Genomic DNA, 18,727 nt, shown 5'->3' on the forward strand with positions numbered 1-18,727 from the left:
ACTGATTCAATTCAAAATGTATCATTACGCCCATTTAGTTCTATGGAGGCTGCCTTAAGTGCTGCGCTAAGTGCCTCCCCCCCCCTCCCATCCAAATGTTTGTGTAAATAATATTATTCAATGGATAAAAAGATCAGTTGTGCAGAAGGTGATAAAGGAAATGTATCATTAAAAATCAGTATTATGGTTAATTAACAAATTATTTTCAGGGATTTAGCAGCAGGCAGCTAATTTGCCTTTTGATGCTTCCTTGTGTTTAAATGAATGGTCCTCTCAAGATCCTCTTTTTAATCCTAACTGGTCCTCTTTAGTCCTATTTTTGATTGAAATTGGTCCTCTTTTACCCTTTTCTAAAACTAAAATGTGTTGGGAGCCCTGCATTAGTTTCTAGAAAAGTGAAATTTTATCTGCACAATTGCATTCGATCCTCATTGATTTGGAGGCTTTGGTATGAACTTAAAGAAACGGTTTCGATTACTAAAATGCAGTTTCCTAACGACTTCTCATTTATTTATTTTGAAGTAATTTAAAAACCTATTTTAACTTAAATTTTCCAAAATGCATGTTTTTGTAAACAAGTGCAAGGTTCTATTTATTAATTTTTTTTATGAAAGTAGTAAAAACTAACCCCCCCCCCTCACTTTTTGTACTTTAAAACTTTGGGACAGTGGTGGCCACCAAGTTTTTTAGGTCTGGATTATTTTGCTTTAATGACCAAATATTTCTAAATCAAATATATATTTTACTGGGTGTCCTTCAAAGTCATGGGAAATCGTGGATTTCAACTATGATCGAATTTGGTACTGAAAAGTCAGGATTTTCAGGGGGGAAAAAATGGTCAAAAAGTATCATATCAGAGATTTTTCTGGAAAAAAAACACAGTATACATTTAAATTTTTAATTTGCATACATTTAAATTTTTACCTGAACACTTTTTTCTAGAAAAGAAAAGGAAATTCACAATAATTTCTTTTTCACAAAAATAAAGAAAATTCACAAAAAATATTTTGCTTTTTCGCATAACGGGGACTTAAAAAATGAAACCTGGATTGACCCCTGATATTACTGTGACATGTGACTTTGATTTCAGCGTAGCACATGTTTCAACAACTTATAAAACTTTAAGTTTGGCTTTTACTGCATTGTCAAGTGATAACATAAATTAGAACAGAACTTCACGAATTTCATTCTACTGTACAGCTTGCCCATCGCAGTATCGGATCATGCAAAATCTTTCATTAAAAATTAGATTAGTGACACAACTATTTTAAGAAAGATTTGTGTTCATCTACAAAAAGTTTGGTCTATTTTTTTTTATTTTTAAAGAAGTATGCCTTAATATGTTTAGTACAAATTACAGTTTTACGCTCTTTTACTGTTTGTAAAATTGATTTTGTGTGTATTTTTAGACTTATTTATGCGTATGTATTGCACTTATGTCAGGTAGTGTAATTACATGTTTTTAATCGAATAGTAGTATTGCATTTTGAAAAAAAAATGTCATACTGGCGAGCTTTGTTATCGAAATTCCTGTATATCCTTTTTTTTTTCAAAATATTCCTATATTATTTCGAAAAATTCCTATATTGTTTGCAGAAAATTCCTATATTTTCCATCGAATTCCTATATTTTTTTCAGAAAATTCCTATATTTTCCTATATTTTTGTTGGCAAATGTCACTTCTATCCCTGTAATATTGAAATAAATGAAAGAGTAAAAATACATTGACAAAGTTATGATGGGAAATTCTTTTGAATTAAGCAACATTATCAGCAAAGTATGTTTTCATCAAATTCAGCGTACAGTATTTTTAAAATCTATTGAAAACTCTTGAGTGTAGCACATACCCTGCAACAAGTTCCCAGAATTCCTGTTACTATGTGTAATATTATTAATCATAGAATACGTGAATTTATTAGTGATCTGACACTAAACAAAAATAAGGGACTTTGAATTTGTACATGTTATAGGTAGCTTTCATTGTATATTTCTTAAAACCTAATAATTTTGTGTCATGTTTCATTATCTTAAATATATGTTCTATGTAATTAAAATACAATAAAACCCCTCCTAACAGACACCCCTCTTATGTGGACAATTTTTAATTCCCCAGTTCCAATGCAAATAACATTACTAAGCCCCTGCCCTGCGGACACCTCTCTATTGTGGGCAAAAAAATGTGTCCTGTTAGTGTACGCATTAGAGGGATTTTACTGTATATATTAATGCATACGTGAAGTTTTAATGTATTGCCGATGTAATATATTGGGTTTTAATCTTCTGAGCTATTTCTTCTTTTTTTTACAGCACAAGTTATAATTAATTACTGAACTCATATTGCATTTTTTTTTTTTTAATGCAAAGAGTTTTTTGCATTGTATGGGAATGAAAAATTTTCTACTTGCATTATGTGCCTTCTCAATTTTGTTGATTTTCGTTGTAAATTCACCTTAATTCCGTTGTATGTATTTCATTCAAAAATTTAAAATATTGGTATCCTTACTCAAATAAAAGTTTCTTTTTTTTAGTTTTTGTAGGCTACGAGTACAGTTCATGTCCTCACATTATATGGGAAGTCCAAACAACTCAAGTTAGTGGTCATGATATGAGTATATCTGAAATTGGTGGATGGAATTTAGATATTCATCATAGATATAATTTTCATGAAGGTAAATGAATTTATAAATATATAGATTTTTTAATTTTGAAATTTTGATAATAAATGATAAAAATATTATATTTCATTATGTTTTGATTCTATCAATTACAGATATTTGTAAGGTACTTTCATCTTACACATTGTTGTACTGATAAATAAATCATTTCAGTGACATAGTGTTTAAAAATACATCTGCTTTTTTTTGGGGGTGGGGGTTGAGCAGTATTTTAAACAAATACTTCAAACACATTTGTAATTTAAAGGTGTAAAAAAAGGAATATTTAGGTTTTTTTTCAACAGAAGTGTTTTGAATATTATTTTATGCCAAAATCATAATTTATTCCTTCATACTATCTTACTTAACACAGACCTGTCGTGTAGGGGGATTAATTGCCCCCTCCTCCTGGGTTTGAAAAATTGATGTTTTTACATGTAGAACATCTGAGAAGAAACTGCATTGAGTATACACGCTTTGCCCTTCTCACCCCTGGAAAAATTTGAAATGGCAGATCTGTTAACCTTTTTCTGCTTTAAAGCATGGATTATTTATTTTAAACAATATTGTGACAGTGCGTCCACCACTTTATCTGTGCTTATAACAAATGATATTCAGTACTATATGAACCCTTTGTAGTTAAAGAATCTTTTGATAAATTTTCATTTGATTCTTTTCTTTTTTTTTAATTTTTTTCATTAATTTAATTTTTTAATTTTTATTCAAAGAATTTGATCTTAAATTCTTTCAGTTTTAAAATCAATTTTTTATTTTTGTTCAACTTTGATTTCTTGATCAGCTGGAGTAAGTTGATAAGTTCCACATGATCACTGATTAACCTTGTCCCCCCTAGTAGGGACATTCAAGTATGATGCTGGAATTATGATGTCATCTTTGAGATTTAAAACTACATGCATTTTGATAGTACTAAATTATGTATCATATTGATCAGTAAAAGACGTCTTTATTTTCTGTAAAAGTGTATTTTGCGATAAAACTAAGTCTGCTTTATATTTTTTTCTTTTTTGCTTAGTCTGTTACATAATTAGCACATGGATAACACATTTGAAAAGGCAAACCTCTTGCACTAACTTTGCCGAAATATGAATTTCCTTGAAGAAAAGATCTGTTCTCAATCAGTGTAAATATTTTGACAAAAAATACTTTCAAAACTCTATTGGCTGCAAAAGCTTGAGAGCTCTAAGAAAATTTAAAAGCATTTGTAGCCAAATACATGCTGGACACAGTATTAAAGGGTGAAAAAAGGATGAAAAATCAGATGTGAAGGAATGAATGAAATAAAACTTTTCTGAGAGAAAAATTTCAAGCTATGTAAAAGGCTTTCCAATAAAAGGTTTTTTGATTGAAATTATTGGACAAAATCTTGAAAGGAAAAATAGCTATATGTGATACAATTAATATCCAAGAGATTAACTAAATTAATCTTTTAATAAACAGAAAATCTACAGGAATAAAATAAAATATAAAAATATTATATTGTAATTTCTTTTCTTATTCCCCCCCCCCTCTGTTTATTAATATTACTAAAAATATAATAATTATATGTAATTTACTTTCCATATTTGATTTACTTTTAAATTTGTCTTATGCTGTCTTTATTTCTGTTTAATTTTTTTTTAAAATGTTAATGTATGTGAACTTTATGTTTATTTTTTTATAAAATTATATAAATGCCTTCAAAATTTTATAGGCATACTCCAAAAAGGGGATGGTTCAAATATTTATTTGAAAAACAAACCAAGGGTGCTTGTGACTGCAATGGGGGATGGACATCAAAGGCCGATGCATTGTCATCAGTGTGATGGAGTAGCGAAGCGCCAAAGACTTCTTGCTCCTGTTGCTTTAGCAGCTGCGCCAGATGGAAGTTTATATGTTGGGGATTTCAATCTGATTCGCAGAATATCATTAGATGGGCATGTAACAACAGTAGTTGAGCTCAGGTGAGGTTTTATTATTATTTAATGTTCTTTGTTTTTGTTTCAAGAGAAAAATTTCATTGTGTATAATCTTGGTCAGAGTGCTTCAATGAATGAGAAACAAAAATTGTCGAGTAGGTCAAAATTATGTAGCATAAACAGAATCTGAAAAAAATCACTGCTTTTTTGCTTTGGAAAAAAAAGGTTTTTTAAACAAGGCCCTTTTTGTTATTTAATGGCCTAGAAAATTGCTTACCCTATATACTCGCGTATAAGTCGAGAAATTTTGTCCAAAAAATGAGATCAAAGGAAGGGGGGTCGACTTATACGCGGGTCAAATTTTCCGAAAAAATTTTTCCGATCAACGAGAGCTGGGAAGCTACGAGAAATGCCGATGTGCGGTTACAGGTAGTTGCTGATAAGTTGATCGTGTGAAAAAGTAAACTTATTCAAAAATAATAATTAAAAAAACCTAAATAATACACATAAATAAAGATAATTTTATTCTTCTTTATTAAGGATCAAATCAGCAATTAACAAATATCGTGAAACGTATGAAAATATTTATCGTCAACAGTCACGCCATTCAGACTGAGAGTGCGTTCGACGAGCACGACCGGGAGCGACCGGTTAGTGAATCACGTGACAGCTAATGATCACGTGCTCAAATCAACCAATCAACTGCTTAGAATAGTAACCGCTGCGGTAACCCGTTGATCATAGAACGCCGCGGTTAGTAACTGGTTACTTACCGGTTTACCGGTGAGGTTCGTCGAACGCAACCTCTGATGTCATTGACGATTCTGCAGCCGCCGATGTATACGATGACGCGGTGATGACGGAAGCGGACTTTAATGAACTTTTTTTTTTGCGTCCGACTCGGAATCCGAGTTTGAAGGCTTTTAGAAATGTTTTCCTATTTAATTCCTATTTTATTTGTAAATAAATGTGTTCATTATTTTGAAATTTCTTTGAAAATAATTCGCGATGTTTTTGGAAAGTGTGGGGGTCGACTTATACGCGGGTTTTAGATTTTTTCTGGATTTTTTCTCTGAAAAAGGGGGGGTTGACTTATACGCGAGATCGACCTATACGCGAGTATATACGGTAGTCTTAATTTTTAATCATGTTTTTAGCTATCACATTCATTTCTTTCAGCCATTTTGTTATTTGATCTACACTTAAAAAATGATAGTTCTCTATTTTAGAGGAGAATTAAAAGAGGTGGAAATCTTGCTCTTTTTCTTGAAATCACAATCAGATTTCACATCTTTATTAGAAACAAAATTGTTTCCATAATTTTGTATGATATTGATTACATTTTAATATTGTAGTTTATATGTTCTAGGCGTGAATCTGACAAAAGTTAGTATTTGATCTGTAGTTTTTTTAATGAAAGGTGAGAGACAGTCTGTCTCAAGTGTCGCTTTGACTGTTGTATCATTCCGTAATCTGAAATAACAAAAATAGACTTTCCCCGCTTTCAAAGTAAATGGCTTACATAAGTCTGAGCATTAATAAAGATCTAAAATGTTTGAAACATTATGAGGGCTCAGAATAATACATTTTGTGATATTAAAAGTAAAAATCAAAGTGAAGTAATTCTAATTTACATAAAAACGGTCAAAGTTTAAGAAAAAAAAACTCTTCATCCAATATTTAATGATGTTACATTGTTTCTAATGCATATTGTCATCTACATGAGGAAAATTTTAAATTGACGTACAAAATGGAAGTTGTGAGAAAATATAGAGAGTTTATGCTTAATTACAGTTTATGCTGACTATTATGCTTAAAATTATTAGTATGTTCTATAAATAATTTTTTAAACAGTTAAACTCATAAAATAATGAACTTTGAAATGTTACCTTGAATCCTTCCTTAAACTTAATACCAAAATATATTAACATGTAAAAGAAGTATTAAAATTTTTTGCTTTTATTTTTAAGGAGACTTAATGTCTGTAATTTTGATTGCATTTTCAGGCACTGTATACAGTTTTATGAATATTCTCGTTTTTTACAAAATGAATTTTTACGTGATTTTTTCTAAACCTTTCCTTACGAACATTTTTTCCAGTGCTGCACAAGTTGCATACAGATATCATTTGGCTGTTGGACCCGCTGACAGCAAGCTGTATATTTCAGATCCAGAGAAGCATCAAATTTTTCGAGCTATTGAATATGTCAATATACCTGACATTAAGAACAACATTGAAGCTGTCGTTGGCAGTGGTGGAAAATGTCTTCCTGGGGACAAAATGCTTTGTGGAGATGGTCGAAAAGCAAGGGATGCAAAATTAGCCTATCCTAAAGGTAATTTTGCTTTAACATATGTTTATGCATCATAATATGTGTCACATTCATTTATAACCACATATTCACTTTTAAAAAACCTAAAGCTACTGTAGCAATAATTTGCAGTTGAGTGAGAAAATTCTGCTGAAGTAAAAAATGTCCTCTTTTTTTTTGAGCAATCACATTGCTTATTGTTCTAACTTGACTGTTTTTGATGTCCTATGATTTTATTTTCCACCCTCCTGCAGCATCAGCATCGACCGGCCCTCATGATGCTGCTCCTGTAGCCAAAACCATCTCCAGGTTGCATCCATATCCTACACAGGCATGCATTCATACACGCATATATGTACCTGCACACAGATCATGCATGCCAGACACAAACGTACACACACACACTCATGCATGCATACAGACCCAAACACACACATATCCACTTACTTATGCCTGCACTCAGATACAAACACACATACCCACTTACTCATGCCTGCACACAGACACAAAAACACGTGTACACACACACTAGTGATTGCGAAAAACATATTTTGAATTCAAGATGTCAAAATTCAAATTAATTTTTTTTTTAGCTCTTAGAGTATTATTTAGTGTCTTTAGAGAAATAAAGTTGATTGTAAAATAGAAGTGAAAAATATATTATTTGTTTGTCATGGCTCATTATCCCCCAAAGAATTAACCTCTCCCCTTCCCAAAAAAATACCTTGAAGAACCCCTCTGCAAGTGTCCCCCACCTAAAAGGAAAATATACCCCTGTCCCTCTTAAAATTTGCAATAGTACAGTCTATGGCATGACTTCCCTAGTTTGGCACCCTGTTTTTACATTGTTTTCTTTGCTATTCTGCTTTAATATCTTAAAATAACAATCAGTATTTAACAGTATTGTTTCCCTCCAAATTCTAAAAACATGTAATCTGTTCCCAAACTGTGAATTTTCACCTCTCTACTGTCTCATATTCTTCTCAGAAAACATCATTATTGTTTATAGTGTATTTGTCTTCCAAATGCTCTTACAAATATAACACAGAAGAATATGTGCAATTCAAACTTCTATAACTTGAAATTGAGTTTTTAATCTCTCTGTCTCTAAAAATTTGAATTAAAATAGTGACTCAAGAGGAATGCGCTCAAAAGTAACACACTTGGTGTTGGGTTTGATTGTTCTTGTGATAGTGGTCGCTGAAAAACTTCTTATTACAGCTGAAGTACTCTGTCTCTTGTCAGTTCTTTTAAGGCATGGTGACCAATATCATTAAACTTTCTGATTGCTCTACCTTACCAAGCCAACTTGACATGACACAGTGGTGATCCCCTCCTTCTACCTGCCTCTTTAAATACTTATCTTGTTCAAAGGCATGGAAAATGAATCACTAGGAACTAGTGATGTGGATCGGGTAAATACCCAGTGGGTAGGTAAATATTTTTTGGGTATTTACCCGGGTATTTACCCAAGGCCTGGGTAAATACCCAAAAACTGGGTATTTTACAAAAAAATGCAAAAAGTGAGTCTGATTTTTTTTTTTTTAAACCTAAGTATGAAATAATTGGTAAAACTGATACATACACATGTATTACACAGTTTATAATATTTTTTATTGGAAGACTTGATGAAATTATGGAAGAAACATATCGTGAACCAAAGAATCTTTCTTTTCAATGTCATAATTGGACAAGTATAAGCAATTCAATGAAGAACTTCAGGATTTCAAAATCATAATTTAGGTTAGTCATATCCAAAATGAAAAAAAAAAAAGGAAGCATGAGAAATGCTTGGAAGAATTTACTGAGAAGTTATTAAGACTATGATGTTATTTATTTATTTATTTTATTGATGTTTAAGTGGTAATGTGGCAAATATAGAAACAGTTTTGACATTAATAAGCAAAAAAAAAATTGTTTTCTGTTGCCTTGCGCATTTGCATTTGCTCCCCAGTACTTCATGATGAAAACTTATTCGAACTATTTTTAATACACGCAATTAGTGATATCGGGTGGGAAGGTAAATATTTTTTTGGGTATTTATCCTAAGGCAGGGTAAATCCCCTAGTAATTGCGCATTTTGCAAAAAAAAAAAAAAACCTTTAGGTGGTATCAAAAAGTGATGATTTTCTTTTTTAAACATAAACTGGAAAATTAAAGATTAAAAATATAAAAATATATATATTATAATTTCTTTAATTAAAGGCGTAATGAAATCTTATCAAAAAAACTGTCAGAATTTAGAATGAACTATTCTAAAACTTAAATAGGATGGCAGGATAAATTAATTTTTTATGGGGTTAAGCAAAGGGATTTAAGTTTAATTTTGTCACATAGATGGCACTAGCGCAACTTTTTGTTGATTTTTCATTATATCATGCTTCTAGTTAGTTTTGGCTTTGAGTTGTAATCAGTTTGTCCAAAGCCTCCTAAATACTAAATGCCTATCGCATTTGCTTTAAAAGTGATCCTCCGCCGGTACACAAACAACGCTACTACCTGACGGCAATACATGGATGGGTGGTTCTATGACGATGAATCCAAGCAATTCAAATCGTTAATTGGTTAATTTTAAAATTTAAATTTAGAAGTTAACCAGTTGTTTTCTCAGCTTTTAATTTCTAATGCTTTCGACCTTCGATAGTTGGCAGTAGCCAGAAGACCAAAAATATGCTTACTGGAATCATTTTGCTCTATCTTAAAAGGGAAAATGCAATAGGCATTTAGTATGTAGAAGGCGTTAGTTTGTCACTCACTTTGTATTTGTACTGGTAAAACTTTAAATTTTGCTTTGAAAAGTGAAAAACAAAAAAGAAAGATGGGGACATTGATTAGGCATATCCAACACATTTAATGTGAATATCATATTAGATTGCTAAGTTGTTTCACACAATAATTCTTTAAATATGTGATCAAAATACAATTTTTGGGCAAAAATTTGTTTTGTATATGATTGGTTATATATATACATAGTGAAATACAGACAGAAAAGTATTTTAGTTGAATATAAATTTTTGAAATAAATACCCGGGAAAATACCCATTTTGGGTATTTACCCGGGTATATACCCTGGGTATTTACCCGGGTATATACCCTGGGTATTTACCCCTAAAAATAAATACCCAGGTATTTCACATCACTACTAGGAACTAAATAAGCGAACAGAATAATGCACTTATCAAAGTGGAATGTTGTAACTAAAATACTTTTTTTACTGTAGAATCTGGTTTATCCAGATCGAATTTGCAGAGTTCAAGATATTTAAAAAAAAACACTTGAATAATAGTTCTAAATTATAATAGCAAGAACAGAACCATAAATGCACCAAATATTTGCTTTTTATTTTGATTAAATGTACAACCTTCCGCATAGGTTGTACAATAAATTATAGTAATCCTCCCAACAGCATGGCGAACTTGGAATGTCAATCAATCACCACTGCAGCTGATCTATAAATGATTGTTTTTGTGAGAATCAATCCTGTATAATTCTTTTACAAAGAATCAATCTTTCTTGTAGTAAAGGGAAAGTCAAAATATTTAGGAATGTCTTTTGCTTATTACCCATATAGTTGAATTATCAGGATTTTCGCTTCTCCGGATTGCCTCTGGTCCCATTTAGCCCTGATAAACTGGTTGTACTGTGATTTTATTTTCAAGCGGTAACTATAGTGATTTGATATCAATAAAAATATAAAGTGGATAATATTTCTACTTTAAAATTATCAAAATCTCTAAACCAATAACATTTCCAAGAGGTCATTTTCCAAATAAATTACCACTAACTTCTCAAGAAGTTTAATGGTAATAAGTGGATTATGTCATGAGGTTGTCATGTATTGATAGCAGCTAAAAACTCCTCTATCCTTGTCTGCCAAGCCACTTGCCCGTCTTTCCCCTATGTGGGAAATTTTTTATTGTATGGTACAATAAAAAATTTCTGACTCAGGATTTCATATTTATTTATTTTTACATTAGGGATTGCCGTGTCTGCTTATGGGGAGATATATATTGCCGACGGAACAAACATAAGAATGGTTGACAGAAGTGGTGTAATTCATACAATTATTGGAGATCATTATCATAAAAGCCATTGGAAACCGTTTCCTTGTGGAAGAACTGTAGCTTTGTCTCAAGTAAGTTACTGCACAGTTTTTAAATACCTGCAGTCTAATGAGTACATTTTATGCGCCAGGAGAATATTTAGATCTGGCAAAATTTCACAAAATAAAATTTAATTTTAAAATAAACCTACCTCTTTTTCAATTGCAAAAACAATCCCTGCACAACATTTGCACAAAAATAAGCCCTGAAAATGCCTTAAACCGTCTTGCTTTGTACTTTTATAGGACTCATTCTTCTTTCTTTTTTTTTCTTTGTACAGTACTTCACCTGTTGAATTTTCCCCGAACAAAAAAGCAGCTCTTTTTCCTCACTGTATAGCATTTTCTAAAAAACTTTTAGGCTCAAAAAAGGGAAAGAAATGACTTTAAAAATTTCTAGAGAGGCCATAAAAATGTTTGAGAAACCTTTTTTTTTTAATACTGGCGTATTCTCAATAAAAATTGTATGATGAATTTTATGATTTTTTGTATTTAAAAAAGTTTTAAGCATTAATTTTCATCTCAATTAGTGCTAAAATTCTTTCATTTGTATGTAATTATTTAATAAAAATTTTCTATGTTTGTCAATTAAAGTTTCAATTCTCCACCTTTTTAATCCAAATTTTATCTTGATATTTAAGTTACTTGAAGAAGAAAATCAACTTGTAGAAGAATATTTAATGAGAGGATATTTTTACTCTTTGTATATTCTAAGCAACTATATTTTTGTACTAGTAGTGTGGGATTTTATTGTTAAACTGTTAATTATCTATACTAAAGTCATTTTATAATTAATTTTCAAATTGTATCTGCAATATCTGACACCAGCATATATAAACCATTGCAAATACTATAATACCTTTCCAATTACACAACACTTACTGTCAAATTGTACAAAACATGTAATGAAATTCTTATTGCAAGTTTATATGAGTGGGTAAAAATATATGTTTTAGGAAAGTGTGTTTTTAAATACTCTCTAAGCAAGAAGTTTAAACAAATATAAACTATTTTTTGCATTTAAATTTGTGTAAATTTTAATTTTATACACATTTGTTGCTAACAAAAATTAAGCTTCACTTTAAGTTTTTTTCCAACTGTTATTTTTAATGTTTATTTTTTATGGTTAGGTTCACCTTAGATGGCCTACAGAGCTTGCAATAAACCCTCTTGATAATTCATTGCACATTTTGGATGACCATATAGTTCTCCGATTGACTCCAGACAAGCGTCTGAAAGTGATTGCTGGGAGACCCATGCAGTGTCCAATCCTACCTCCATCTGCAGAAAAGTCTGATATTGCAACTGAGAGCTACTTGGAATCTCCACAAAGCATTTCATTTTCACCTAGTGGTGAATTGTATATTGCTGAGAGTGATTCGCAGTTGATCAATAGAGTAAGAGTTGTCAGCAGCGAAGGAAGAATCGTAACTTACGCAGGCGCTGAATCAAAATGCAGTTGTTTAGATATCAACTGCAAATGTTTCGATGAAGATCATTATTTAGCTGCCAAATCTCAACTCAGTACTATTTCTTCAATTGCTATAACACCAGATGGCTGTTTGCATGTTTGTGATCAGGGCAATCTGAGAATACGATCTGTTGTAACCTCCTTGCCAAAGGCAAATGACCTGGGAGAATTCCATATATATTCATCAGAAACTCAAGAAATCTATATATTCAATCGCCATGGGCAACACACTTCAACGAAAAATATCCTTACAGGGAAAACGGTTTATTTGTTTTCTTATAATGTGAATACAAGTTTGGGAAAATTAAGCACTGTTACTGATGAGGCTGGTAACAAAATTTATATTCTCAGAGACTACAGCAATCAAGTGAATACAATAGAAAACACACAAGGTGGGAAGTGCCAGCTGGAAATGTCAAGAATGCAAATGCTCCAGGGTTTTACCACTCCGGATAATTTCAAAACAGCTTTTGAGTATCAAGGCAGCACCGGTTTGCTAAAGAGTAAATTGGACAGTGCAAGAAAAGCTTTTGTTTACAATTATGACAATTATGGGCGCCTAATCCATGCTGTCACTCCCACTGGGCAAGTAATTAAGCTTCTCTATAACTTGAGTGTTAAAGGAGCATCAGTAACTGTTACTCAAAATGATAAGGAAGTTTTATCATTGCTCATTAGAGGATATGATGTTACGAAAACGACAGGTAAGTTGGACATTGACTTAATTTTGAATTACCCGTGTATAATATTTTATATTTTAATTAGTTTTGCTAACTCTCAATCAGGTTTAGGTTTTTTTTTTTTTTTTTTTTTTTTTTTTTAATATTAGTTCTTGTTACACTTTAATAATAAATCATTGATACAATCCAAATACTAACTGGTCATTAGGGCTCGACCGATGGCATTTTTTGGCCGATGGGCCGATGCCGATTGTTGGCCGATTGTTCAAAGATGGCCGATGGCCGATGGCCGATTGTTTTCCTCCAAATGGCCGATTGCCGATGGCCGATGCTGTTGGCCGATGGCAAAAAAAAAAAAAAATCAAACAGAAATAAATTAATAAGATTGTCAGGGATTTAAAGGGTCATTGATTCATTTCACTTTACTTCCTTTCTACAAATAAGGAATTGTAATCACAAAAAAAAAATCAGATTTCGACTTAAATTTCTATTTTACGATTACCCAATTTATACTTCAAGTTTTTTCGCCACATCTGTACATGCATATGTACCTAAGAATATATAGATGACCGAAATATCCATTTTGAACCCTCCTCAGCTAATTATCGCAAATTCTCTTGTGATGTCTTCATGCGCATAAAATTGCGTCACTCAAAAACGTTATGAAATAGTAAATTGAAAACTCATACGTATGATCTAAAAGTTCGAGGACAAGTTTTATAAATCCTTACCCTGAATAGTTCACATTACCGAAGCACAGCTATCTACAAAATAGTCAGCTTGAACGACTATGCACTTCTGCTAACGTTCATGTAGGTTTTTTAAGCACTCCTGGAAGACATTTTTCGCAACCTCCTGTAAGGCCTCTTGCGCTGCTGCTTTAACTTCATCGTGGGAAAGAAGACGATTTTCATGGTGAGAATGCACGGTTTGATAGGTCAATACTCTGATATGACAAACAAATAAAATAACGTTTCGTCGGAGTTAGCTCCATGTGACTTTTACCAGCAAAAAAACATTTGCATCAACGCCGCTTTCTTCCGCCAGGAGAAGATAAAGCTGCATCATAGAAGGTAGCAAAAAATGGCTTCCAGGCGTGTTCCCAAAAGTTATATGAACACTGGCAGAAGTACATAGTCTTTCAAGGTGACCTTTTGAAGGTGGATGTGCATCGGTAATGTAAACTATTCTGGGTAAGGTTTTATACAGCTTGTCCCCGAACTTTCGGATCGTACTACGTACAATCTGTATAGAGTGTAGTTATGCTTCTCCTTTTTTTTGACTGGTGTATGATGAAGGAGAAGGAACAACGACGCTACAATAAACAAACTCAATATTTACACCAAGTTAATAATTGAATACATATACTACTTGGTCTGATGTTTGCACACGTAATATTGAACAATTTGATTGTTTAATCTTTTATGAAACTTTTCAAACAAGTTCAAATTAAATGTTTCAATTTAACAATTTTCTGAAATTTAAAAAATTGCATAATAGAAAATCCTTGAAACTTTTCTATAAAAAACGAAAATATCTTATTCATTGATTTTATATAAATACATAAAAATAGCTACTTACAACAGAAAAAAAATCGATCGCTATTATTGATGCAAAAAAGATGGCGCATTAAGAAATATAGGTGAAACAAGTATGAGAAATACGAAAAATGACATTTCTTGACTAAAATAAATAATCGCTAAATATTTAAGAAATGCTTGAAACGACGAGGGAGGGTTAGGGGGAGTCACCCTCTGATTTTGGAGTAGCTCACACTTCGGCCTCATTTTTACTTCCTTTTACAAAAAAAGGAAGTATTTGCGAAAGAAATTTCACTCAAAAATCAGCCTTAATTTCCATTTTGCTCACCCCTAAATGAATGTTGACTGTTTTTTTTTTGTTTTTTTTTGAACCCGACCACCCGCGGATAAGTGCCTAAGAACGTATAGACCCCGAAATATCCATTTTGACAATCCCCGAGTTAATTACAACGAATTTTCTCGTGATGTCCGTATGTATGTATATCGTATAACTCAAGAACGGTATGTCCTAGAAAGTTGGCATGTGGTACGTAGACTCCTGGTGGGTTGTGCGCCTCCTCTTTTGGTTGCAATCGGGTGTTTTTAGAGGGGACTTTTGCCCCTTTTTTTGGGGGAGGGGAATCATTGTTAATTTTGATGAAAACTCAAGTGGTGTTATAATTTGGCGGACACTTGAAGATAATTTGCCAGTTTTTTGGTCGCCAAGTTTTGTTACCAACTTGGCGACAAATTTGGCGATTTAAAAAATATATTTATTATTTTTTTAAATCTGGTTTCAATTTGGCCACTGTTGGTGATATTTAAAGAGTTTTAACTATTGAATCACATTAAAATTGCCAATAATGGGGAAATAACATTAAGTTGGGGTAAAAAGAATTCATATGATGCACACTTTAGCTCGTTTTAGTACAGAACCGCAACCACCAACGCCTCGGAAGAGTTTCTGAATCTACTTCAGCACTTCCGAAGAAAAAATTCAAGTCCCTTTGATTTCCAAATTATGTCACAATTCAAAACGTCTTTATTCAATTTCTTACATTAATGCTCTAATGTCTTCCTAAACAATAGATAAAGTTTGAAAAAAAATCTCTAGTTTTATGAATGGTATTAGTTTTAAACAACTCAGAAGTACAACTAGAGTTTAATTTCAGAAATTGAGGGAGTGGGAGGAGGGGCACGCAAGTGTTCTCGGAAATTAAAAAAATAGTCATAAAAAATAGAGTTCAAAATAATCATAAACATTGAGCAGAAAAACCCTTTCAAAACTTGCACTCGAGTTTGTTTTGACGTGCAGTGGCGGATTTAAAATATAGCAAATGTTGCAATTGCGCGAGAGGCCTCATAACCACAGGGACACCGTAGGAGTTACAAATATTCTTCTGATAAATGTTTTACAACTTCTATGATAGAGAAATAGGGCCCCAGAATGTATTTCGACGGGCCTCAAACTTGTAACTCCGACGAAGAGATACAGAAAAGATTGCATTACTATGATTCATATTACAAATATCGAAAAATTAAAAATTATCTTCGGTTCAACGGGAATCTAATAAAATGACACAAAAATCGGTTTCGCCACACTGTTAAAACTACAGGTTGCATTCGGCACCTTTCAGGGGTGAAACGCTTGTTCACCAGCGGCACTTAATACGGAGCCGAAATTGCACCTCTAACTAGGGTGAAAAACAGGCACCTTTTAAAAAATAGGCAGCCGGGGTGAAGAGAACGAACCTTCGGAGAGAGAAATGGCACCCTTACTGTAGATCCTTCCTCCCCCCTCCCCCGTATTGAGTGCGTTTTTGAATACAGTTGTGTATTTTTCTTTTTTTAATAGTTTTGTTTTGATTCATGATAGTCTACGTTTTGCACACTTTTCACATTGCATGAATTCAGTACTGGAAATGATTAAAACTTGTAATTACAGCATTTGACCATATTCCAGAGTTTTCAACATAGTTAAGAAGTGCTCATTGCTTTAATTCATCTGATCGTTCTCTACATCAGTGTTTCTCAACCTCTTTTGACCCACGGGTCGGTAAAAACAAATGAAAAACATTGCGGACCTGTGAAATTTTTATCCTTTTCTTAAAAATAAATAAAATAAATAATAATAATTATAAGAACTCTCGGGGCGGTAAAACACTTGTGAAAAAATTCTGCGTACTGATGAGTTTTTTTTTTTTTTTTTTTGTTTTACAAAGTAATATTAAAAATGAATAAAACAATAAATATCTACAGACTTTATTTGGTATCAGAGTTGTCACAAATATATTTAAAGTTAAAGACGAGTAATTATTTGAATAATCATAGTTAAGTTAATGATCATTTGTGAGAAATAACCGCACCGAAAGTAAAGTGTAGATGTACTTATGAATTATTTACATGAACAGTCAAAAATATTCTGGGATATTAAAGTTACGATAAAACAAAATCGTTTCTCAAACGTTCAACATTTCAATCAAAATAAGCATAAAATAAAATGCGCATAAAATTTTTCGACAGTTAAAAATTTAAAGAAGCTCCTAACACTATCGAATAACCGCTAACAGGAAATGATTCAAACACTTGAACGAAAAAGCAAAAGAAAAAGATAGACGGAGAGAGATTTCTTTTTTATTTTTTGCGCTCGCTACACGAAGCACAAGAATCATTTTTATTTAGGTTCTCACTTGTTGATTATTGAAAATATCATTGCGATTACTATTTCGGTGATTAAATGTTGCTTATCGAGTACTCAAGAAAATAATGATAGATACATTTAGTTGCGTTTTGAATGATGGAATTTTCACGACAGTAACGGTAACCTGAAAATAAACAACTAACGGTACTACGGTATCGTAACGGACTAACGGTAACTGAAAAGCATTAAATGTACTTTTAACTATGTTTGAAAGCCCTAAAAGCTACAAAGTGATCAAAAGCTGTACTTACTTGTTATTTTAAAGAATTATCCTACAAAAGTTCAGATTTAATCCAATAGTGTACTTCATTCAATGTGAAAGACGTAGAAGCAACGCGTAGTGCAACCTATCATTCGTCCGCCATATCGAAGCGGTTGAATGGTGAATGCATGCCGGAAGCGCATGCGCGAGCAAGTCATTTAGCGATTGCTTGCTGTTTCGGCACCCCTGTCTACGACTGTCCTGCTACTTTCGCACCTCTGCTTTACTTCCTGGCCAGTATGGCACCCTTGATCACCACGCTTTCACCTTAGGGGGAATATGTTCACTCGTCTGGAACCTCTGGTTATAACAGTGCATCTCATATTTGTTTCCATAGTCTCTAAATCGGCAATATATCACCAAATGATCGTCAGTCTGAGACGCTATATTAGTTTTGCATTGAAATAAGTAATTAATAGCCACAAAAAATGAGTAAACAGGCTTTTCAGAACACGCGATCGAAAACAAAAAGGGAAGTGCACAACTGGAACGTACACACACCCCACATGCGAAAAGTTATCCTTCTACAGCTTACCATTTTTGAGTTATAACTTATGAGAGATACATACGTACATCCAGCTGCAAGAAACAAAGCAATAATTAACTTGTTTGGTACCTAAGAATGCAGTATTAAAAACTCTTTCAGGGGTGACTGATAGGGGTATCATACTGAAATTTAAGTAAACAATTTTGTATGAAAACAGTAACTCCCTTTACTTTGTATTAAAAAGTAAAACAGCAAAGGTCCTTTTTTTTTTTTTTTTTTGAAAAACATCGGCCCAATTCCATCGGCGTTTCGATGTTTTTTAAGGCCGATGGGGCCGATGCTCCCTGCAAGTTAGCAATCGGCCGCCGATGCAGATGCCGATGGCTAAATTGTTGAACCATCGGCGCCGATGCATCGGCCAGACCGATGCATCGGTCGAGTCCTACTGGTCATGTTTATGAGGTTAAGTTAATTGATCTATGAAATGGTTTACATAGTGCAGAACTCTATAAAATACACAAATTCTGTCCCAAAGTGTGCATTTAAACCCGGGGAAAACTCACATCGGGTCTCTCAAGCCCGGTCATTACAAAACTACGCTGCCAAAAATCACCCCTTCAAC

The 18,727-nt window shown here is 32.8% G+C and overlaps 1 protein-coding gene across 1 annotated transcript in view; it reads left to right on the forward strand.

The window, feature by feature from the left end:
* The window catches only part of LOC129219990 (teneurin-m-like), a 48,224-nt gene that overhangs the window by 7,870 nt on the left and 21,627 nt on the right, over positions 1-18,727 (forward strand). The window contains exons 2-6 of the mRNA XM_054854314.1: positions 2,529-2,669; positions 4,366-4,615; positions 6,671-6,906; positions 10,860-11,017; positions 12,115-13,159. Coding sequence (XP_054710289.1) covers positions 2,529-2,669; positions 4,366-4,615; positions 6,671-6,906; positions 10,860-11,017; positions 12,115-13,159 — 1,830 coding nt within the window. The remainder of the gene's footprint in view (positions 1-2,528; positions 2,670-4,365; positions 4,616-6,670; positions 6,907-10,859; positions 11,018-12,114; positions 13,160-18,727) is intronic.

This window comes from Uloborus diversus, chromosome 4 (assembly GCF_026930045.1).
Source record: "Uloborus diversus isolate 005 chromosome 4, Udiv.v.3.1, whole genome shotgun sequence".
Taxonomy (NCBI): domain Eukaryota; kingdom Metazoa; phylum Arthropoda; class Arachnida; order Araneae; family Uloboridae; genus Uloborus; species Uloborus diversus.